The 26,173-nt window shown below is 34.2% G+C and overlaps 1 protein-coding gene across 5 annotated transcripts in view; it reads right to left on the reverse strand.

Moving 5' to 3' along the window:
• LOC141459754 (lysine-specific histone demethylase 1A-like) overlaps positions 1-26,173 on the reverse strand; it is a 419,413-nt gene that overhangs the window by 71,596 nt on the left and 321,644 nt on the right. For 4 of the 5 annotated variants that reach the window (XM_074139161.1, XM_074139266.1, XM_074139245.1 and 1 more), the window contains one exon: positions 2,414-2,547. The exons of the other annotated variant lie outside the window; for it this stretch is intronic. In XM_074139161.1, the coding sequence (XP_073995262.1) occupies positions 2,429-2,547 (119 nt within the window). In that variant the 3' untranslated portion in view covers positions 2,414-2,428. Of the gene's footprint in view, positions 1-2,413; positions 2,548-26,173 lie in introns of those variants that run through there. 5 annotated transcript variants of the gene reach the window in all.

A 26,173-nucleotide genomic window follows, 5' to 3' on the forward strand; every position in this document is an offset into this window, starting at 1 on the left:
TTGTAGATGAAAGGATTGCACTCCAGAGTTGATGTAGTTCCGTACATCTACGTCGTTAGTTTTTCTTCTACGTAAAAAAGATTAGCTACAGTTCTATCCAAAGTAAAATCATTATTAGAACAAACTTTACCAAATAATCGTTCAAAACTCTCCAATGACGGAAAAACATCAAAGATTATGTCCATTAATAACAACTTTTTACCCAAACAAATTATATATATAACATTTTATAAAAGAAATAACTATTTGAATACATTATCAGTAATAAAATCATAAATGTAACTAGAAAAAAGGTAAAAATAGATTACCTATTGAAGTTTATAGATTGTGAGGCAGGTACAGGTGAATAGAGGCAGGGAGGAAAAGCAGGTGTGATGGTTATAATTATCATCACAAGTCTCTCACAAACAAGCCTGCTTATCTCGCAAACCAGTTCACCTTAATATTTATTTAATCGATTTTAACCTGACTGCCATCTTCTTTATAATAATAACTTCTAAAACAAAATCTACTTAAACAATCTGTATAGTAAAAGAACTAGACCGCCAGTAAATAACAAATTTAAAGTGATCAACACCTACTGTATTCTATATTTATAATAACAAATATTCACCTAATGGGCAGTCTCATTTTATAAAACTGAACCCATACATAATCTTCAGTTTAATCGGTTCTAGTTTGGAGAATGTTGATTCTTGTTTTTTTTCTTTGAAAGACTACTAGAACTAGTCTGTGTGAGACTTCCAACAGTCTCTATTTCAGCATTCAGTTCGCTTGGGTATCTGGCACTCCGTCTGTTTGCCTCCTGCTGCTCTCTGTTTCCAAATGTGAACAGTGGTATTCAAGATATATCCATGAACTTCTGAAACCCTCTTAATCTTTTGATACTAAAGAGAGGGCCGCTTATAAGTTCTTTTTTACACACCATTCTACGCCAACAATGTTCATGTCGGCGGTGTTTTGTCACTAGTTGTTGGACGTTTTTCGAAAGGGTTAAATTCAAAAGTTTTCCTCGTCGAAAATGCTTTATTCTTTGTATTTAGAACAAGTATAACTTTCATAATTCTCAGTGCCCTAAAACTTTTTTAATTAAGTATGATGGACGATTAACATTTTTCCTTTATTCTTAAATATGAAATGTGGAGAGAATATGTTGATGGGAACCATTTAAAAAAAAAAAAGAACCATCCAAAGAACCAAAAAGAACCAAAAAAGAACAACATTTATTAAAGAAATCTTAAATGCTAATCAACAAAATAATTTCCTTCATTTTCTAACACTTTTTGCCAGCGAAAAGGCAATCGTTCGATTCCCTTTTTAAAAAAGTCCTTCGATTTTTCATTGAAGAACTTTTCCAAGTGCGTATTCACTTTTCCAACATTGGTAAATTTTTAACGGCGCTCGATCAGATCAACGGCATACCATCAGCGCGTCTCTTTTGTCTCGGTATGAAACTGATCCATTTTTGCGACGAATTGTAACTGGAGATGAGAAGTGGGTGCTATACACCAATCCTGCACGAAAAAGACAATGGCTTTCTCCCGGAAAAGCACCTGATCCGACACCTCGACCGTCACTAACGATAAAGAAGGTCCTTGTGTGTGTGTGGTGGGATTTTTCTGGAATCATACACTATGAATTGCTTGAACCTGGTCAGACCGTTACAGCGACAGTGTATTGTGACCAACTCGAGCGAGTGAAACAAGAGCTCATAAAAAAAACGATCTGTTTTGGTCAATAACAAAAAAAGGATCCTTCAACACGACAGTGCGAGGCCTCACGCAGCAAAAATAAGACAGGAAAAAATAAGGGAGCTTGGGTGAGAACTTATACCCAATCCACCCTATTCACCAGATCTCGCGCCGTCGGATTATCACCTTTTCAGATCGTTAGAGCATACAGTAAGAGGTAAAAAATTTACCAATGTTGGAAAAGTGAAAACGCACTTGGAAAAGTTCTCCAATGAAAAATCGAAGGACTTTTTTAGAAAGGGAATCGAACGACTGCCTTTTCGCTGGCAAAAAGTGTTAGAAAATGAAGGAAATTATTTTGTTGATTAGCATTTAAGATTTCTTTAATAAATAAATGTTTTTCGAAAAAATAATTTGATTACTTTTCGGTCCCCCTATAATTGACACCACTGATTGTTCATCAAAAAGGTATGATTCGCAGATTTGGTGCAGCTACTTTTTATTTCTAAAAAAAAGGGTTAAAAGTAAAGTATGTACTCCGACCCCCTGTCCACGATCCTTGTCCAATCCTTGTCTAAAAAAAATAGACGATTATTTTAATTTAAATTTGAATATTTAGTGAATTAATATGAGTTGCCAAAGTGCGTTTCTATAGCACGGAAGTATCAATGTCTAAATTTTTATTGTAGATTTAAACTTATTTAATTTTGATCATTATTATTTATTTTTCACTTAATTTATTTTAAAGAGAAAGATAACAGGCGCTTTACAAACAGGAACTCAAGTGTCCTGTGCTTTGGAACCAGAAGAGGGTGCTGCTTGTGGATTTTTTTGTCTCGTGGTGACACATTAAATTCTGCAACAAAATGTGAGACTTTAAAAAAACTAATTTATGTTTAAATAATGAGATATATTAATAAAAATAAGACATTATTTCTGTTAATAAAAAGATTTATGAAAGAGAAAACACGGTTAGAAAGATAGTTAAGAAAGAGTGACTTAAACAGGAGTAGATTAAATTCTCTTACCTACATGGATTAAGCCGTAACAAGTGGCATTGTTAAATGCCACAAGAGTTAATTACGCTACCTATTATCTATTTAAATTGGCTGATGGGAGGCGAAGATTGTGAGGGAATAGAAAGAGAGCGAGCCGGGAGTTGTAAGAGCAAAGTTTGCAAGTATCTCATTTATTGAGACTACTGCACACTTCGTCACTGAACCAGTTACTAGTACGCACTGAATATATGCATAAGAACACATACATGTACTTAAAACATTACTGCACTAAATAGCATATTCTGTAATGTAACTGAAGTAAGAATATTTGCACAGTTTGCATGTATTTATACCATCTCTTTCTCTTGTTTACAAAGGAAGTACAATCAATCCTAATTAGCATGCTTATAAAGTATGCAGAGCATAGACACAGACAAACACAATGCTGACGCTCCGTATCTTAATCACTTTTAGACAAATAGAAAGCCTCTCTAAGGGATCTCTGCCAAGTGCTCGCCTTTGACTAGGAAAACTCGAATTTCATTTTCATGTGGGACCAATTGATTCAACTGTTTAGACAGCTAAGCAATTTTGGGCGTAAAGCTAAATGAATGGACTCGAAATAGTAGATTGCAGTTCAATTATACAAATATAAGAGGTATGGCTATTAAATAACGAGACTATTGCTATAAAACATTTTATTTTAAATTTATACATATTTAGTTATTACCACCTTCAATATATACCCCTCCCCTATCCCTACAACGCTCCATACGAATTTACCATAGTTCGAAACAGTGCTGGAAGTCTTTTTCTTGGAGCTCCAGCAAGACGCGTGCCGCTTTTTCTTTCCCAGCTTCAACGGGATAAAATCATGTTCCTTTTAATGCAGATTTGACTTTGGAGAACAGATAAAAGTCACACGGGGCCAGGTCAGGCGAATAAGGCGTATGGCCTAAAACTGGGATGTTGTACTTGGCTAGAAACGTCTTGACAGACAATGCAGTGTGAGCCGGCGCGTTGTCATTATGGAGAACTCATGGCTTATTCTTTCACAAATCGGGTCGTTTTTTCCTTACTCTTTCATGGAGTTGAGCAAGCACCTCACGGTAGTAATGTTGATTAATTATAATCGATATTCCTGTAAACGATCATAAAATCAACCAAAGCACAGGTTCACTTCTCCCAGTTAAAGTAATTGTATTTCAGTCTATGCTTTCATTACTTATTAAAATTTTAGATATGCCTCACTTTCGTTTGCTCAGAACCTCTTATAACGCTCTCTTTAATTTAGGTAATTCTTTTTCTAGTAAGGATAACAACTGGGTCTCCAATTTGAAAAATATATTTATCTCTGTGGGTTCGTTGGATCTTTTTCACTGTCAAAGTGCTGCTGTACTGAGGAAAGAATTTCACAATCTCATTAACAAATTTAAAAATAAATGTGTCAGTGAGGATATTGATTGCATACTCAGCTCCAGATACAACTGTTTATATAGATCCTTAGCTACACTCGGATTACCAGAGCCATATCTGGATTGGAAAGTAAATATTAAAAAAGTGAGAGTGGTAGTGCAATTAAGGCTGTGCAATTTATCCAAGGCAAGATTCTATATTAATGACACCTATTATGAATTTGACGAAAACAATCTTTGTCTCATCTGTAACTCTTTTTCTCCAGATTCAGTTCTTCATTTCCTCTTTGAATGTACCTCACTATTACCCATCAGAAGTCATTTTCTCAACTCATACTATTCTTTAAATGCATCTAAAAATGATAACCTTCTCAAATTGTTAAATATAAATAGTGTACACCAAATTAATGACATTTACAGTTTTATGTACCAAGCTCTGAAGCTCAGAAGTTCTTTGCTCTTAGAGTGATAACTGTTGAGTAATTTATGCCCAAATAACTAAGATATTTTTCACTTATGTACATATGTCAATGATTATGTTTTAGTTTTTCCACTTTTTTACCTCACAAGGAATAGTTTTCTTTATTTTATTACTATATTATTCAAATGTTATTTGATTTATCTATTTTACTTTATTTTATTTTATTATTGTATTTTGTATTTTTCATTTATTTACTTTTATTTTTTACTATTTGTATATTACTGTTACAACTCCCTGCTAAAGGTATTTACCTATAAGCTTGGAAATAAATAAATAAAAAAAATAAATAAATAAATAATAATCGATATTTTCATCCGTTTTGGACGTGGAAGGGCGACCTGGGCGGTCATCATCTCCGACGTCTTCTCGGCCATCTTGGAAACGCTTGAACCACTCAAAAACTCGCGCACGTGATTAACTTTCACCGCCATAAACCTCTTTTAATAAAAGATAAGTTTCAGTAGTAGATAAGTTTCGTACACTGTGGTTGTAACCAAATCTCTTTCATTTGAAACTCCTCACTATTTCAAAAATGGTTCCCACCTCTAATTGGAAAAGATTAAAGGGAAATTTTAAAAGGACACTTTAACGCAAAACAATTAAAATCCAATTCAATTATCAGTATCTACAATTAATACACAAAATAATCTTTGTTACACAAAAATGAACAAAAAATATAACTGTAGGCAAGGGCTTATTAGATGGTAGTGCGATGGACTGATAATTCCGAGATCTTAAGTTCAAAGCCAGGCGCGCTATCCTTCATCCTGCAACGAACTAAGATCTCTGAGGATGCCATAACCTTAGATGTTACCATGTCTTTAAGAGAAAATATTAAAACATGGCCTATTCCCTAAAAGTCTGCATAATATTATTGTAAAGTAGCATGCTTAACACATGTGAATGTTAAAAATGAGTGATCTAATGTGCTATATTCTTTGTTTTAGGAAGGATTTGTTGCACTGCAAAAGCAAGAAAAATGTAGATCTACTGATATCCTGTTGGTACCAGCCAAATTATGGCTCACGCTTAATTGATATATCTCAGAAGTCTTAGAACCTGGGAAGGTCTATCCTTAACCAACTCACGTTATAGCTAGGCATTCAAATGTTCCTTGAAAAACAAAAAAAAATATCTAGCTTAAATACTAAGTGGAAGGAAATCTTTGATGGATCTTTCAGCAGATTTAACTTAGTGATTTATGTTAGCCCAGTTTTAGGATAGAACGGCTGATTCAGAGCTCCTGCAGTCTACATATGACGTCAGCTACATAAACTTTAAATGGCTACGAGAATACCTGGAATGTATTTAATCATGAATAAGACAGACCAATTCTAAACCGAAGAACTAACAAATTTTACGAAAAAATCTGTCAAACATTAAATTTAATTGCAATAGAACTACTCCCACCGAAAAAAATCATACAATTTAAATAAGAATATGGAGTACCTGCTTCGGCGGTAAGAATATGGATCAAGTAAAACGTCACAGCGTTGAAACAAAAATTAAAGTTTTAATAAATTAATAAAATATTTTAGTTTTGTAAATTAATAAATTTGGGAAGAACATCATTAGTAACAATTTAACCAGCATTCAATGATAATATCGAAATAATCTTAGCTTGAAGTTGAAGAAATTATAAAAAGGAAAAACGCGACATGCCAAAAATTTATTAGTCTCCGATGTCTGACATGAAAGTATTTACTAATTTAATTTTTTAGACATCGTGTTTGGTTTTTTCAGAGGTTTGAGCGTGCCAATCTTTAGGACCCTCCAGAACAAAACTGGAAGAAGAAGAACAATACTTCACCACCATAAAACAAGCAAATATAAACTTTAAATTACATGTGGACAAATTTAAAACACTTCTGTTGGTTTTACAATGTGCACATATTTATACTGTCACATACACGGCAGCATTCTGAGAATACATTCACATATAGGCAAGGTACTTTGGCAATGATCTTGCTTCTTCACTCTTGTATACAACATCGGCGTCATCCCTTAAAAAGTGTTATCTCAAATCTCCAGTTTTCTGTCGAGGACATTTCAGAACTGAAAGAAAAAGTAGCGAAGGAGAGAATAAAGAAAAAGTGAGATACGCTAAGGTAGCTAGAAAGAGAGAGGCGATCAAACAAAACAAAGTAAAAAAGTAAATAAGCTAGCTTGGAGGAACGTGAAGGAGAATTGTAGGTAGAGTGAGAAAGATGCGAGTGAAAAAGAGAGGGTGCTGGTCGGCGGCGATGAACACGAAGGAGACTTGAAGCAAGAACTGCGCGGGGGAATTTGATTTGGAAGGCGACACGGTTTTGGCATGTAATGGCCGCGGACTGTAAAGAAGTAGTGCTCACAAAAAGTGCTCTGACGGGTGTCTAGCGCACAACACTGTGGGATTCCATACTAGCATATCCTTTGTCACTCGTTTGCTCCTTCAACCGCTCCTCCAGATTTATACTTTTAATAAGTTAACTAACAAGTAGAATGTTATCACAGCAAACACTATTCATATTTGACAAATATTTTAAAATGTCCTCAAATTCGGTCAAAATAAAAATTCACCAAAAAGTGTAAAAATAATTATGCGAAATATTATCACTTCACTGAGAAGAGGAATTTTGTTCTACTGGTTATCCTACGACAAAAATAAGTCAATACTTATTCATTCGTTCGTCTGAATGCGCCCCAGGAGCCCCCAAAAAAGTATTTTTAGGAATAAAAATTGTTTCCGGGAAACAACTGTAACACCTACAAACCTAAACTAATCTTAATGAAATTTTTAGGAGTGTTTTATGAAAAAATATGAGACAAGGATATAGAGTTTTTCCGAAACTAGTGTTCTGGAAGGCAAGAATAAAATGTCAAAAATTAGACTCCCGTCAAGATAGTTTTTAGACCAAATTAAACAGCTTTCCGCCCGAAAGTGACACGTTTTGGAGAGCCTCAAAAATATATTATCCAATTTTTGATGTAAGAATTCGCCAAAACTTTCTTAGATGTGATCAGAGGTTTCTTACTTCGTAAAAGCCATTTTTGCTCCTAAAAATATTTTTCCCTGCATCGCTGAAGCTCATTCAGGCGAATGACCAAATATATATAGGCTTATATCCTACCTAGAATAAACCGTAAATATTTAACCATAATTTTAGAAGAAGACCACTCTTTCTCCTTGTCAGTAAGTAGAACTTTTCTCAAACTTGTGCAATATCAGTCAGTACTCCTTCTTACGGCTCGGCCTGAACCAGTTGTCAGCGGAGCAAACTCTAACGTTATAGCCCTCTGTTAGAATCTAAACTACTTTCTTGAGAAAAACCATTGATGCCGTGAATTTTTATCAAAAAGTGGTTTTATTTACGAGAAAAGTGCAAAATAATATTTGAAAACAAGACAAAAAATGCTATTTTAACATCTCGATTTTAGGCTAAAATCTCTGCATTACATCTTTAAATAAGAGCGGAACGAAATGAGAAATGTCACTCTGCCTATTTCCTTATTGTCTGTTTAATCCAGATCAAAATATAAATTCATTTTTTTTTCTTTTGTTTATTTATTTTGCAACTATAATAGATATAACAAGCAATTCTGACAACCTTTAAGCCCTTTATTAGAAATAAAGACGTTGCGATGAAGGCTAAATTTAAGGTTTTTAATTCGGTGATGAGGGCGATTATGTGTTACGCGGCCCAAGTATGGGGACCAGCGGTACCAAATTGTCAAAAAAATTGGCACGTTTTTTCTCAAAAGATTGTTCATGCTGCCTAGAAACATGCCCCATTACATTGTATATTCCGAAACAAATGCACTACCCCTCTTCAACTACACCATGAGACTCCATTACAACTACATAAAGAAAGTTATGGCAATGCCGCAGCACCGTTTCCCAAGATTAATAGCTCAAAAAATAATTAATAAGAAAATATATTGGTATAAGGATTGCCAAGAGTTATGTAATCAATACGGATTGCCAATGTTTAATTATAATATAAATAGTAATAATCTAGATTCATTTGAAAACTTTTTAGAACGAGTAAATCTAGAATTTAAACAAAACTTAATGTGCAACGCTAATCAGTCGAGATTTCATACTCTGTATAGACTTTTAGATACCAATTTACTTGAAAATCATTATATTAATGATGTAAACAGTGTTCGGGTGATGTCAACAATCTTTAAGTTGCGGGGCGAGGCGCAGTACTTAAATTATAACATCACTAGAGAAGAGAGAGCACATAAATGCGCATTGTGTAATCTAAATGCTACAGAAAATTTGGTACACTTTTTAGGACTTTGTCCAATTTTGCAGGAATTCAGAATGAGGTGGTTAGGTAATAAATTCATAAGTGTTGATGAAGTCATAAAATATCTGAATGGTGATTATGGTTGGGAAAATTTATATAAGTACACCGAGTATGCCTGGAAATATAGAAGTTTTCTTATAAATGAGTTTAATTTTTAGTTTAATGAAAGTATTATAATTTAATTTTTTTTCTTTTAAAATAACAACTCAGTTTTAATTTTTATTTTAATATATTTTCGTTTTTATTAGTTTTGTATATTGAGTAGCGGCAAGTATGGAAGTCCAGGGTTTAGAAGTTCAATTCTAGTTTATTATATTTATATTCTGTAAATTTATTTGAAGAAAAGAGAAAGATAAAGAAGTAAACATCTTTAGTTATAAACTTTTATTTTTGCACTAGACAACTTGGTCAACTTGGCGGACGGACTCTGGAGTCCATGCCTAAAGTGTTTGTAAATTTGTTTGTATTGTAAATATGTTATTTTTGTTCAATAAAACACTATTATTATTATTATTATTAGATATAACAAGCAAAAGAAATGAGGGTAAGGAAATGGCGCAAATACATGCGCACGCACATACATGCATAAGTTCATTTAATGAAATAAATTTGAGGAATAAGAAGATCTGCAAAATTCTAATTCACAAAAAACTACTACTGCTTTCTTTGTAGTAATTAATATTTATTCTGAAAAATCGATTCAATATAGAAACACTTGCGATAAAGTTAATCAAAATGGCTTCTAAAATAAATTATTTATTATTTAATGGGGGGAAAAAAATTGTCGTTTAGTGGTGTTATTCTTTATTATTCGGGAAATTTATTATAAATATAAACAGCTATCACTGAACCAAGTGCTTTAACACTTAAAATTAAGATATTTCAAAAAATGAAGTTAATCGATTTGTGCAATAAACAGCTCAATTATCAGTTAATTATCACAATCTTTGTTATTGTACACAAATTTACTTACTAAAAACTCTGTACGGAAAATAATGCAGCCTAGATAAGTGAAACTGTATTTTCCGATACAATGCATTATTTTCGTGGAACGCATAATTTATCTGCTTCTATTATTGCCTCTACATTACATGGTCTGCTTAGAAAGATGGACTGAATAAAATAAAAGAAGAAAGCGATAAATATATAGTGTGCAGCAAGAAGTATGTTATTAGATATCTTGACGATGTTCATGGAAAGAGAAATTAAAAGCATAAAACTTAAAACTAAAAAAAGACTGAAAAGAGAGGTTCAATTATCGCTGTTATTAAATATTAATAATTGTTAACTCGTTTTGAATAGGAGAATGTCCATAATTATGAGCGACAATATAATTAGCTACAAACTAGACTTCAAACATGGTGAGCTGGGCTAGGAGTCTACCTGCTGGAGACGGAAGTTTACCTTTCTCCCACTATTTTAATATCTCCTCTATCCACCAGCCGCAATAAGTTCCAGCAGTAATGAGTGAGTAATTAAGATGGAAATAATTCTTTGACACTAAAACGGAGAGGGGAGAAGTGAGGAAAAGAAATAAAACGAAAGTTTAGGGAGGAATGGTGAAGATAAGTTGGTTTACTTGTACTATTCTTTAAAAATAAGTTTATCTCCTCTTAGAACAAGTTGGGTCTAGGAGAGAAAGGAATAGATAGAGCGAGATAGATAGCAGCAAACTAACTAGTAATTTTCGTTACTAGTGGGTGGACTGAAGTTACACGCGATCTGGCTCTCTAAGGTTTACTCTAGGACAAGATATGCCTGGAGAGGAGGAGACTAAATGATAAAGAAGACTGGAGAACTGTCATCGGTGTGCAACGACAAAAACTGCTCATTACTGCAGCAGCCTCTTAGAAGATCGGAGACCTTGGAATAGTGATACTTAATTCTACTACACTCACAGTAGACAAGGTCAAAGGCATCTCCAAGATTGCCGACTGCACACTGCCTAGTGATGCTGAGATTTTCTTTGTTACCACAGCTAACTTTTCGGCAAAGCAACTTCTTCAAAGTAAACCCAGCGGTAATAATATAAATTTCTTACTTTTACGTTAAGGATTATTTAGATTAACGAAAACATAGTAGAAATCGAAGAAGAGTTAAAACCAAAAACAAACAGCAATTATTACAAGAACATAACATGTTATCATGTTATCTAACAATAAAATTTAACTAAACATTAAATGCCCTTAAGTAACTACTTAGTACCCAGCTCTCTCTTAGACTACCCGGAATTATGATTTTTGAGAAGATCAATCGCAGTTGGGATGAAATAGTTCGTAATCAATCGTGTGCCTTTTAATTTTCAAATAACTAGGAGTCAGCCTGGGTAATTCTGTACTTTGTCAAGTAACACACTTCAGGTTTAAAATTAAATTAATTGCGATGGTTTTAATTACTGTTCATTATTTTTGGTGACTGAATCATAGTTTCAATAGGATGAAAAATTAATGCCAGTTTCAGTCATTATAAACTTTATTATGCCGATCTTTCGACCCTGGGTCTAGGTAATCTTCATGGCTAATTTTTACAATATACTGTTTTACAGGCGCCGCGGTAGCCGAGCGGTTAGAAGCGAGACTGGTAAAGCTAATATGTGTTATGGTACTGGGTTCGATTCCCGGTCTTAGGGCCTTGGATTTTATTTAATGGTTAATAAAAGAAATTTACAGTAAAGTTTGTTTGCTAGTCGCCTCGTCCACGACAACTAATTTTGGTAGTTGGACGTAAAGTCCGCCTGAAAAAATAGGCGATTACTTTACTTCATATTGTTTTGCATCATTAGAGGGTTGGTGTATCTTCTGTCTTGTCCGTTCACGGACTGAGTCCATCTTTATTTATAAATGTAAGTTGAAAAATTATATCTACGATTTTAATAATTCTTCTCATTCTTATAATTAATAATGGTAGGTTTTTTCTCTGATTAATTTTATTTTACTTTATTAATATTGTCAGGTTTCATATAATTTTTAATATGTAAGATAATTTTGGAAACACCATCGACCTCCGGCGGACGGATTTTCCGTGCCGTAACTACAATCTTCTTTTCTTAGGTCGCTATGGTAAAATAATTATATTATTATTAAGTACCCCTAACTAATCGTTACGGTCTAGACGTCAATTACTTGTTTGGAGAATGTCACTCTCTTGGAACCAACTTGAACATTTTTTCGAAAAAAACTATCAAACGGAAAGTGTTCTATTTAATTTAATAAGATAAGATTCTAATAGGGCGGCCCTTAAGGCCTACGCCACCGCGGCCCCTTTGGATCTATTGTGGCTCCCCTTCTCTAGAGCTCCCCCTCCATACCCGTCCGTTTAATCAGACTCTTAATTCTGGAGAGCGACTCTTGGGTAAAGCTTACAAGCCCTTGGTTTTTCCTCCCCGAGAAGTAACATCCTTAGCCAGACAAGCCCCTCACACTGACACAACACGTGCAGTGCCGTTTCCTCCTCTTGCTGACAGAACCTACAAAGGCTATAATCTGCCAGGCCTATGCGATGCATGTGTTTTCTGAGCCTGCAGTGGCCGGTTAATATGCCTATAATTATACTAATAGCCCCACTTAATTTATTATAGGAATCTACAATAAATTAAATTCCAAGTTTAATGGAAATCAATGTAGGACTTGGGTTAAATTTCAAAAAGGCAGAATCTATCCTGTAAAAGTGGGAGTCTTTTTCACGTACCTTCGATGCGCCTTATTAGTATTTAGGTGTGAAGTATGAGCAAATTATGTTGAAATGGTGCTATTTACAGATGTACGTGGTAAATGCAGTTTTCGCATTAAGTGGAACTTAAAACTGATGAATGTGATTAGAAAGAAAAAATAAAATAAATTGGAATGAAAAACTTAAATGGCCTAAAGCTTAACTTAATGGGAACAAATTTACAACAAAGAAAGAGAATCAAATAGAGAGAATGGTGGGGGTATTTTTGTAAATCCATTACCCAATGATGTATCTTGAATTTTAATTTTAAGGTTTTTCCTAAAACCACTACTTTACCAACTTATCGCTCATGAAGTTGCTTATCTTCTACAGCTTTTAAACACATCTTTTATAATTCTTCAACAGGATTGGCAGATATCTTGAAACCACGTACCTTTCGACATCTAATAAACTGGCGTTCGTTACAAACAGTGTTCAACTAACAAAAAAATGAGACATTCCTGGGTGCATATTAGTTCCGAACTGCATATTCTTATTAGTTTTAACGCATTATCTTGCATTCAACTTCTCATTTCTGGAGATCGAAACAAGATTTCTTACAAGAGGCGAATTTGTAAACATTTCGCAACTAAATGTTCATATTTTCGTTCCAATAAAGGACATCAGTTTAAAATAAAAAATGAATCTAACCATTTCTCAATCGAATCACACAAAACGCAATATAAAAGAGAAAACTTAATGCAGATATACAGATTAATAAGCTCCGGAGCTAACAGGAACATTAAGTTTATTCTAACAATAAGAAGAAACTTATTAATGGTGAAAAATGTCTTAATTAGGGCTCTTTTATAATAAATAAAGGATCTGGAAGAATACGTTCCGCCATTAAAAATAATAATGGAAAAAGAAGAATAGACAGTTAAGATAAAAAGGTTGATGTTCTTCAGGTAAGAGAGAGCAATATTCAACTGGTTGAAGTGAGCAACACATAGGATAGGCTGAGGAGTAATCCATCAAGGGTCAGCTATCATCGCGTCATAACGACGGTCAGGACTGAGTTTTTTTTAAAAAAAGTAAGAGAATAAACAAAGGCGATGTTAGATGAAGTGAAGGGAATATATCCGTGAACTGATGAATGAGGGACCATTTGCATTTGAAAGTACAGGCGGTGCAATGTTACCACATTGTATAATGAAGAAGAAGGAAGTTGAGGTGATTGGTTGAGGTTGGAGCCGCCGACACTGACTCTACTTCCAGGCAACAAGTAGAACTATTAGCCAGTTCAAACTGGGTACCGTGGTGATGCAAAACCGTCTAGCCCGGCTTAATGAGCGATTAGTGACGGTGCGTGCCACCGGCTACTCTTCCCCCACTCACAAACAGTTCTTGTACTCATATCTCTAAGCAACAAATTGACTTGTTAGGTCTTCTTCAATAAATAAATTATTCAACAAAATCAAGGCAGCTGACTAAAATAGCGAATAATTAATTTGACTATGGTCAGAAAATGTAAAATTCTTCTTATCGCCTACAACGTGGCTAAAATTTCACACATGCAACATAATAAAGACATAATCGACAAAGAATAATCTCTTCATTTATATAACAAACCTTCAGCGGCCACTTTTAGCAGAGTCGTCCAACTGAGTTGAATTTATTGAATGTGATAAATACGAAAAGAGATATTACAGTTTGAATTATGAACGAATTTAAGAACTTCCAAAATTTATACTTCCACATCTCAATACCTGTGATACGATAACTAGAACATTAACACTTATACTATTTATAGATGTTACTTTTCTCTACAATATAATAAGGGACATATTGAAATCTGACAAATAAGGAGAGAGATATTGAGGTTTAAATTTGAAATCCTAAAAAATTTGAAACTTATAATTTCATGTCACAATATCAATTGAAACTAAAGCATTTACATTCATTCGTGTTTAGAAATTAGATCTATTTACCATTTGGTAAATTATTGACTGAAATCTTAACACAATACTTAACCTAACCTAACCCAAATTAACGAAGCCAACCACACCAAACTTAACAACCCAACCAACCCTAACCCAGAATAACCTATCCTAGCTTAACCTAACCTAACCTAACCTAACCCAAACCGACCCAACCCAACCTCACCTCACCTCACCTCACTTCACCTCACCCAACCTAACCTAACCTAACCTAACCCAAACTAATGTAACCTAACCTAACCTAACCTAACCCAACCCAACCTAACCTAACCCAACCCAAACTAATGTAACCTAACCTAACCTAACCTAACCTAACCCAACCCAACCCAACCTAATCTAACCGAAGGAAGCTGCACTAAGCACACTTCATGTATCTTACGCCATGTATCTTATCTCAGGGAAATTTGCAGGCAAGCAGTGTATGCTGGATGGGAGAAAAGATGGTACGATACAGCGAACGGAAGCGCTACAAAGCAATATTTCCCTCATATCGTTGATCGGCAACGTGCAGTCTATTTGCCATTGGGATTCATGCTCACTCAAGTTCTGAGCGAGCATGGAAAACATCGAGCTTATCTATATAGATTTGGTTTGGCTGATAGTGGGCTTTGTTCTTGTGCGGAAGAGGTTGAACAGACATGGGACCATTTGATATACCACTGCCAAGAACATGAAAGAGAAAGAGAAAGATTCGATATGTGCTTTCAACAGGATCAAGATGGCCACTACAAAAGCAGAACCTGATATCGAAACAATATGTATGCCAGTTTGTCCAATTCATTAATAAAATCAAATTAAACAACTTAGATTAATGTATGCAGACAGATGTGATAAATTGAAGTAATTTTTCAATATTTATTTATTTATTCATTTATTTTCTTTTTTGGTATCTGCTAGTACTATATGTTAGTTATGCAAATGTAAATTTGTGATTATGTGATCTTTAATAATAAGTGATATAATATATACATGTAATATTGTAATGGAGCATGTAGAATAAAGTTTAACCTAACCTTACCTAATCTAACCCAACCTGAAGGAGTGCCTGAATTCAGAATTAAAAACACTTATCATTTTATTACAGTTTTCGGAAATTATTTGTGTGAACTGGGATTTACTGCACTCTTAAATGCTTCAGGAAGGAGTAAGATTAAAACCAAGACCTCATATCAAAGAAATGTGCAAACAATATCAGGGGCATATTTCTCTTTAGGTTAACATTTTATTACCTTTGTAATAATATTAATCTGAAGTAGATGTGTTGTTTGCGAATAAACTAACTTCCTTAAAATAACTTACATTTTACCAATCATACAGTGCAACATTCCATATAACAAACACCTAATCTAATACTATACATCTTTACTAACTGTAAAAATCAAACAATAATAATAACGGGTGCCTTGAATTTTTTTTTTTTATATTATTTTAGTAGCCGCTAGACAAAAACGTTTGAAAACCATTGCTCTAGAATAATAGCGCACAGGTGTTTGGCGTGAGCGCTTGGCACACTAAATAATAATATAACGGCTGGTGAAAATAGATAATGAAAGAACCCATTGCTACAACCAAAACGACTTCCTCTTTCCGCTATTCTCGAGCTCCTCTCTCAATCATTTTCTTCGAACTCCGAATATTTGAATAATAATTAATTCTAACAAAAAATATAGGATGAAAAAAAGTATCTTTCACTGGGACGACAGTATTATCCTTCCTTTCGGTGACTAACATAAAGTAAAAAAAGATAGCTTAATACCAAGTCTCTGCCATCTCTATAGTCCTGTCGACTGAAAAAGAAAGGAAACTTTTCTTATAGAACCTATGGCTTCTCCACAATGCTTTCCAATGGAAGCTTCTAGGGAGAGAAAGGAGAGAGATCCATTCCAGCTCGACTGGTTCTTTGACAATAGAACGACGCCAGTGAAAAATAACTATGATAATAACCGGTGCACTTAGTTAGCCGGGTCGTTTTCAAATCCAGACGAACTGCATTTAGAAAATCCTATTTCTATTCACTGATGATGATTATAATTTCATCTTACCTTGTACCGAACATCCAAATTTACCATTTGAAACATTAGTTCAGTCACATACCTGAAAAAATAAAAAATGGTTAGTATAAACCTTGATACCTGATTGATAGAATAACTTGGTCAAACTAGGATTATTTTTAGTGGTAGCCAAAGGAATTGGCAGCTCAAGGGGCCATACCACCCCACTCAATTGTCTCGCTTTTCACCCTGACTCCATGGTCTCTCAATAGCAAGCAAGGGAAGGTGTTTCTATGGTTATAATCCTGAGTTTGACAGTAGGAGTCTACTGAATACATTTAATGTATTTTTTCAAATGTATATACCAACTAGAATTATTTTTATTGTTAAAGGACAGAAAAATCTATAATTTTGAAAAAAAAAGTTTTTGAAATGAAACAAAAACAATGAAAAGAAAGAAGCTGAAGCAATTTGACCTTGGACCGCCAATTCACCGTTCGCAACTACTATAACTACTTTTGTGCAACTACTCATTCCTTGATATCTAAAACTAAGCAGATATTACTTTTCATTAAGCAAATGATAGGCTGCTGTGACTAGTTGGGAATATACTCGTATAAGGTTGCTTACCTTTAATTATAAAAAACCATAAACAGCAATGAAAAGAAAATGAACAGTAATCCTAAGAGTTACGAGTACGAAAGCAATTAAATAATTTTAATTACAATAGCGACATAAATTCAACTAAATAAAAGGCAGTGTTAATTATTGTAGAAAATGTGAGAGATTCAAACAGGTGGACAGAATAGTAACCGCGACGTCACCAGTACATGTAATGGCCATCAACGTTAGACGACGATAATCTTGCGTCATTAGAACCACTATTGTCTCATTTTTTTGTTTTGTTTTCTCTCCGCCTATCATAATCATCTACTAACGAAGAAAACGTAACGGTAACAGAAGCTAATGTAATATAAAACAAACCTTTTTGTAAGAAATCACACTGAAAAACTCACTATTGTTGGTTTTGGCAATCGCATTCTTTTTATTTCATTCTGGGTGCTCAGAAACATTTCATCCGTTTACAGTAACATTCTTTCTAAAGTAATGTTTTTCAACCAATGGAAAATATTCCACTATTGAGATTTTACCTAAAGAGTTCTTGAAAAAACTATCATTTTGTCATTCTTGCCTTTAAAGAATCGTTGTTGCATCATTTTATTTATTCTACGTAATGTACGGTTATTTGTTCTTTGGATAAATAACATCAAAATATCGTAATATACGGTTATTTGTTCTTTGGATAAATAACATCAAAATATCGTAATATACGGTTATTTGTTCTTTGGATAAATAACATCAAAATATCGTAATATACGGTTATTTGTTCTTTGGATAAATAACATCAAAATATCGTAATGTACGGTTATTTGTTCTTTGGATAAATAACATCAAAATATCGTAATATACGGTTATTTGTTCTTTGGATAAATAACATCAAAATATCGTAATATACGGTTATTTGTTCTTTGGATAAATAACATCAAAATATCGTAATATACGGTTATTTGTTCTTTGGATAAATAACATCAAAATATCGTAATATACGGTTATTTGTTCTTAGGATAACTAACATCAAAATATCGTAATATACGGTTATTTGTTCTTTGGATAAATAACATCAAAATATCGTAACTTTCCTTCGAATTGTGGGCTTTTAGTAATGTAGCGAAGTTCACCTTTTTTAAATGTCGCATCATCTTTTTCATAGAGTATCCAAACGTATTCTTGAAGAAATAATCGTATTTCAACTAAACTTGGCTTCCAATTTCCGTAAATACGGTTAATACGGGGCTCTAGATAATTTTATTTTAATAATTCCTGCGACAATGATGTTAATGACTGATCAGCCGCAAGTTGAAGAGGTAAATACGAGTAACTCTAATTGAGTTACCACTTCAAGAATTAGTTACCGCGGTAAGACAGGAAAATACTCATTTGAGGGTGAGAAAAATAGAGGAAATCTGGAAACACTCCTTCCGCCAGGAATCCGGATCTTCAAGAAAAAGTACTTGGAAGAAGCGTCACTATTGCGTTAATAGGTTAGTCTCTAAAGTTCAAGTAACATTAGTTTTACTTTCAAATTTAACTTCCTAAACTCGAATCCTTGTGATAATAAGCACTTTTTTGCATAACTATGAGAATAGTAATTTAAATCAGATTGGAAAAAATTTTTAACATAACTAATAAGTAATCATCTACTGGCTATCACGTATTCTTACACTTAGAATATAACAAGATAACGAAGGTAAGATTAATGATGGGCTATTTCCTGTTCATTAAATTAAACAATCATCAACATCAGTTCAATTATTGTATCAACATGATCTTCTACATCACTTGAAATGGCTTCATTATTTTAGTAATTTAAGAATGGTTTCAGACAAAAATGGAATAAGTGGAAAAATTTATTACAATTAAATTTTTAAGGCAGAATATGAGCAGCTGATTGGAGCATTCAAGGGAGACTGGTATTTGCAAGAAAACTGTAGTAATTTTACCAAATTTCCCAGATAGAAATTTCGCAAGAAATATCCGTTTCTAGGTTCCCTGAAGTCCCAAAAAGTAATTTACAGAATATTTGCTTTTGTATACAATCTATCTCTGAGAAGAAAAATTGATTGATGATGGAATTATTAATTCTATCTGTCTCACAAGTGGTTCCGATTGTAACTTAGCAATCAAAAAAGTGATTTTTTTTTAAAAAATTTTCCCAATTTTCTTGAAAATGATTCCAACGATTGTCTTTAAATTTATAGCCCACATTTTAGTCATCGAGTTACAAAACATTTATTTTAAACTTTTATTTCTAGGAAAATTATTTATTTGTTTATAATGGCATCATCGCCTCTACAAAGGGTTGGTATTAAAAAAAAAAAATCTGAGAATTCGAACAATCCAATTCAAATTGAAAGAACTGAGAAAATTCAAAAAGCTAGTTTTAATGCTTTTAACTCAATCATTCAACTATAAAGCTCTCATTTTATTATATAAAAGATATTTGCCTTGTTAGGAGTCTGCAGGATCAGAGGATAATCAAAATATCGAAAATTACTAATGAAGGAATATAAATGGGCAGATCTCAATGGAGAATTTACAGGACAAGAAATTAGGAGGTGATACAGGTCCTGGAGTTCATACAGACTACGCAGGGTGCATAGCTCTGATGGGTTAACTTTATAAGTTACCAGCCGACCTTTAAGTTTAATAAAAACTAGAAAGAAATCTAAGTTGAGCCAAAACTCTTAAAAACTTTAAATCTAGATTGCTTGATAAATAAATTTAAGGTTGTTAATAGTTCAAGAAAAGTGGACTATACAGGGTGATTCATTTAAAACGCACCAATCACTAATAATCACCAGTTGTCGTTTTATAAGTTAAGTTCATCTTCGTGTTTTTAGTGTATCAGTTATCAAACGTTTACAGAGCTGTTCTCGAAATCAACACTCTGATCTGGCCAGCGAGTAAATGCTATTCATTGTGTTACCTCAGGTTCGTGATGGCAAGCCGTCTGAGTTTTTATTATTACAATAGTTCTGTCAGGTCTGCGCACATACGACCAGTTTCACATTACACGTATAACACTTATATTAGTTAACCCAGAAATAGATTCAGTGACGAAGCCTAATGTTACTGAAGATGTGTCAAGAATACTTTTGATGTTCATAACTAAGTAGTTAACTTTAATAACTACGAAAGTATTCAATTAAATTTCTTTATTATATTTTAATTTTATAGAATGCAAGCAGTTGCATGGGTGTTTGTCCAGTTGTTTTTGGTAAGATAACGTTGCTGAGCATTGCGGAACAAATCACGAATTACTGAATAATATTAATATTCACTCTCTCACTTTTTGTTTCAATGAAACACGGGCAAATTGTTTCAAACTCTAGAAACTCTCTTCTGGGAAGAAGGTCCAAAAGTGCACTGATGATTTCAGCGGCAATTAAGTCATGACCAATTTTAGACGAGGTTAGAATTTAGGAACGCGATAAAACGCCTTAAAATTAATCATTAAATATTGGGGTAAAACAACTATTTTTTAATTATTTTGCTTAAAAACAATTCTCATAGCTTCCCTATTAATAAATAAATAAATAAATAAATAATAAAAATAAACACGTTTCCTCTTTCTTGCAAGAACATCGAAATTTAAATTTTCTCAAAAAGAATAAAATTGTTTAAAAAAAAAAACTAGCTTGACGCTTTAACATCAACAGCTAAATAAGGCAAGTGATGATTGGCTCACTGAAGTGGCAAATTAATTTCATTCACGCAAAAATATGTAAATTTATATATTAAAAGCTGACATGATAGATATTATACGATACGTAGGGACAATTTTTGCGTAGGCGCCTATTAAATACATCATGCTGAAAGAATTCTCCCTTCAAATAATAATTAAAAAACAAAATGGAATCAATATTTTACCTTCAATCTTTTCGTAAAAATAGTTTTCATTTTAACAACTAGGTTTGAAAATTTTCGAATTAATTTTTAAAGAATTTTGAAAGAGTTAAGCAATCATCCTTTTTTTTTTAAGGGAACTAAACGTTTAACGATCAAATTATTAATTTTGATTGATTGAGGTTCTAAGAACATCATTCAAATTCTCTTTAAGAAATTAACAAAAGGAGACGAAGAATTTCGTAATGCTGAGCAGCTTAAAAAATACACGATCAAAAAGTAACATAATTTTTGTGTCAAGGAAGATATGTATGTATATGCAAGTATTACTCAGGAGTTAAATTCAATATAAAGAGATACACCCTAAACAAATAACTATCCCGGCTATTATAGGTCTTAAAACTTGAGAACGGCTCTTTCAGCAATGGCCAGAGTAAGAAATCGCCCACTGCAGAGAAAAACCCGCTCATAACGAATGTACAAAGAATTTCAAACCCTAAGGTTTTTTTTTCACCTTGACATGCCCTTATCGGATAAAGTGGGCGTATTAAAGCTGGTACCTCAAAGAAGAACTCTTGCATCCCTCGTCTAACACTTGCTTATATGTATACTTAACTTGTATACCCAGCTCTGAATGGCTTAATTGCCGAATATAAAGATTAGGTCGGCAAACTTCTTTTTGAAGAGGCTAGGTTTTAGAAGCTCTATGGCATTATTCATAATTAGTAGCTCAAACGGGACTTTAGTTAGCTAGGAAGTGGATTGGTGCGAAGAATCAGCTGCAGAAGTATTAAGCTCTGTCCTTACCAGTTTCATCAAATTACGCTTCCTGGGGCGCAGAGATTCTGGGTCGTTTGGCTCTCTTTTCTTCATAGCAATTACATTTTATGTCCAAGTTAAGATAGGATCATGTTAGTAATATTTTAGTAGAGCTAGCTAAAATGGTGGCTGGTATTGAATATTTATTATGGTAGGCATGAACTGGAGGTAGCTACTAAGCCCTGAGGAAGGTAACCAAACTCATCAGAGCATATCTGTCCGTGCAATTACATAATTGGACCTTTGTTCTCGGTTATTTGTTATTATTCTCTTTTTATTGCTTCTCCTTCAAGCAGTTCGCTTGGCACAACCCCATCTTGGTCACTTCGTAGATTCTTTTTGAACCTATTATAGTTTAAAAATTACATGCATAATATACTGACTACTGATACCACTAAAGTGTCAAGACACGCGGACGATACTGTCCTTTTCTCTCATAACAATAATACAGACTAAACTACAAACTGTAGTTAACTTGAAAAAAAGATGGAGGTTAGCGTATACTGGTTTGCAACTGGTTCGAATCCAGCTGCTGGCCCTTAGATTTTCTCTTCCTAAGAGCCGTGCACAGGAAAAAGCAAGCTTAAAATTCTAATTAAATGTTATTTTTAAATTAATTATCATCTAGAGTGCCTAGTAGTTGGCTGCAAGGCGTCAAGCAAATATACAGCAACAATACACTGCAAAAGTCCTCCTTAACGCTGCTTAAATTACGCAAAAAAATACCCAAATAATCAAAATTGAATTGAACAACTGTAAAAAAAGGTGATACAATAAACTACCAAACCGCTGTAAGGTAGTCATGGAAAATGTAAAGGTAGTCCCTTAGAAGAAGTAACAGAACTTTATCTTCTAAAAAATCAGATATGACTTAGCATAATATACACTCAGCAGCAAAAAAAACCGGACACTTAATATTTTTTATATTAAAAGCTGATTATCAGTAATGTGTTTGTTTTTGTGGGTAATCTGGTTATTACAGTGAATGTAGGGTCTTAGTCCATTGAACTAATCCCTTCAGAATTAGTAGGGCATGAGATAAGACTCAGATGTGGCTTATTTGTCTTGAGGCTGCTTTACCTGACAGAACTCTTCTAAACTGTAAGCAGGTTTTCGCACCTTTAAAGATCTTTAATTTATTAACCATGCCTCTTCTGTCATTAATAGACGTGTTTTTTTTAAATTTTGGTCCAGAATAATGGTTCTTTCGAATGTAGACGTTGCCCGAGCTGATGCCTTGGCAAGAGAAGGTCAGAGCGTCCGATCTATCGCAGAAACCATTGGAGTAGCGAAGTCCACCATTAAAGATGCACTCCGGCGTTTCCGGGAGACTGGCAGCTACGAGCGGAGGGCTGGCAGTGGCCGACCAAGGGCCACAACTGAAGTTGACGATCGATTTATCACGCTTTCAGTATTAAGGGACCGCCATTTAATTGCTCCTGAGGTTTGGGACAGGCTTCAAGTGGCGCGTAATACGCGTGTTAGCTCGGACACAGTACGGCGGAGCTGAGGGAGCGTGGACTGGAAGCAAGGCGCCCCGCGACAGGGCCCCAACTCCTGGAAAGGCATCGTAGAGAAAGGGGTATTATTTGCCGACCAGCATTTTCAATGGACTGTAGTGCAATGGGGAACAGTTTTATTCATAGATAAGTCTCGCTTTGGTCTATACCACTCAGACGATCGAGACAGAGTGTGGAGACGATCAGGGGAGCGATTTGCTCAATGCACTCTTCGCGAGTCACGATCATTCGAAAGGAGATCAGTTATGGTTTGGGGTGGAATCAATTTCCACGCCTGCACTGAACTGATTTTCATTGATAATGGCTCTGACTGCTCGGAGGTACATTGAGGAAGTGCTCCTAGAGGCTGTGATCCCGTTTGCTCCATTTATTGGTGACCAATTCATTTTGATGCAGGATAAAATGCTCGCCCACATACCGCCAGAATTGTTACCGAATACTTGAAGCAATTGGGAATCACAGTTCTGGACTGGCCTGCACGAATCCCGATAGGAATCCCATAGAAAATTTGTGGGATAATTTAGGAAGGCGTGTTAGACATCGTCATTCTCCTCCTAGTGACTTTAATCAGCTCCAAATTGCTCTTCGTGAAGAATGGGATGCTCTGCCGGTGGAATACGTCCAAAATTTAATTTCATCAATGCCTGACAGGGTTAGGGCCCTTCGCCGTTGAAAAGGAAGAAATACCCGCTATTAGAAGAACATCCCTTGTCAGAAAACCTGTTAAAAATGAAGAATAAAGTTTAAAAAAAAATGTGTTAATTTCTTATTTTTACTTTATTTTATAATTTTTTGTAAATAATTAATAAAATTTATTCATTTGTGGCAGACTTTGTGTAAATAACTTATAAATAAACCAATTCTTACCATAAATTAAAAAGATTAACAAAATTATGAGACCAAATCTGAGTGTCCGTTTTTTTTTTTTGCTGTTGAGTGTAGTTTTTTAAAAATAAAAATAAAGAAGAAGGTATTCATAAAGGTGAACTTTCAAAACCAAGAGGTATATGAGGCAAAAAAGAAAAGATAAATGTGCAAAATGAATGGAGCGTATGTTATTAAATAAACGCACATTTAGCTGAAAGCAGAAGAGCAGAAAACCCATTGAGAAAGTAGAAAAATAAAAAAGACAAACAGTTTGAAATAAACCATAACTACCACATGTGAATGTATTATATAGTCGAGGGATTCTGGTTAAGATGAATGATTTATAATAAAAGCGACACAACTTTTTTTTTCAACTCCAAATTTATCGAAAAACATCATTTTATATTACATAAAACATTATTTCTATATTATAATTAAAACATCAAGAATATTATACATATATATATAGTGTAGATTATTTCTCTTTTAGTTATTAATGACTGACTATACTTTTTCAAAGCAGGTAGGAGCGCGATATTAAATTCACATTACATACACACTGGGAATCTGAATGTGTATTTGTAAAGCAGCAGAACAGTTCATAACAGAAACACATCAATCATACGGTTATGGTTTTACATAGGACACTAATGGTCTTTTTCACTCTCCTCTACAACTCATAAATAAAATAATAGAAATAAAAAAGAAAAAAGAAAAGCGAAACGAAACATTAAATAAACAAACGACAAAATAACAGAACAGCTTCCACTACTTTGTTTCATGCAAACTAAAAGATACAACAATAATGTTTTATATAATCAACAATGTTGATTTAACTTAGATTTATTCCTGAAGTAACTGGCTCGTATGTCATTTCGCATCAGCCTATCATTATTTTTAAAATTAGAATCAATTTTATTTATGCCCTTTTAAATACTTTTAAAGCGATTGTTGACAAAAATTTAAACTAAAAACAATGTCTTTCTAAAATAGTAAATATAATACTAACCGACTTGGATGCAAGGTTAGAAAGAGAAGAGCCCCGTGCAATTGGAGCTACTGAAGTTTTTATTACACGTGTCTGTGAAATTGTCCAATATCGACCACTTGAACGGTGGCTGCACGTATCGGCCAGCTTTATAGGCTACCTACATCCATCTAGTTGTCAGCTCCCAAGCGGATTGTTTTTAAATAAATTAGCGGATTATTTATTTATTTTTTAATTTAAGGCCATTAAACACCTGAGTTCATTGGAGCCCCAAGTATTTTATAGTGCTCGGCCGACATCCGGACAGTGATCTCTCGTTAAAGATAACTCTGTCCATTACCGGACAATGAGCTCTAAGAAGCTCAAAGCAACAGAAAATCTAAGGGCCAGCCGTCCGGAGCGGATTAAAATTATAGTTGAATTTATCGTGATTACTCCTAAATATTCCGCGATTCCGTAGGGGGAAGTGGCGTTCCTGCGGGTATCCCAGCCCTAACAACATGAACATGTTGAACATATACTGTTACACCCCAATACATTTACATTTACACAGTACACATAGGGCGTAGTCATCTGTACAAGGAGGGGTTTATTAGCTTGGAACCGTTGTGCAGATTGTGTTCAATTGTGTCCAATCGAGCGGTTGCACTATGAAACCTCTAGATCAATGGAGAACAATGGACAGCAAAAAGAACTAGTAGGCAAAGTCCTCAAACTCTTTAGTAGAAGAGGTTTCGTCTACTAGAACCAAAGGGGAAAGGCACAATAAGCCTCTTTTGGCTGTGCTGCCATGGGGCATAGGTCCCACCCCGATAATCTAATCTAATCTAATCTCTAATATTCCGTGATCTTAAATTGGAATATTAAAGAACTCATTGTGATGATCTGATCTTCATCCCAAAAAGCAAGCTCAATTAAATGATTCTGTTGCTTAATAATGGACTATCAATAAAAGGAACTAATTGACTTATGAACAGCTAAGCGCCAGAACCC

This window comes from Rhodnius prolixus, unplaced genomic scaffold, assembly GCF_049639745.1.
Source record: "Rhodnius prolixus isolate KJV_2025 unplaced genomic scaffold, Rpr scaffold_1, whole genome shotgun sequence".
Lineage (NCBI taxonomy): Eukaryota > Metazoa > Arthropoda > Insecta > Hemiptera > Reduviidae > Rhodnius > Rhodnius prolixus.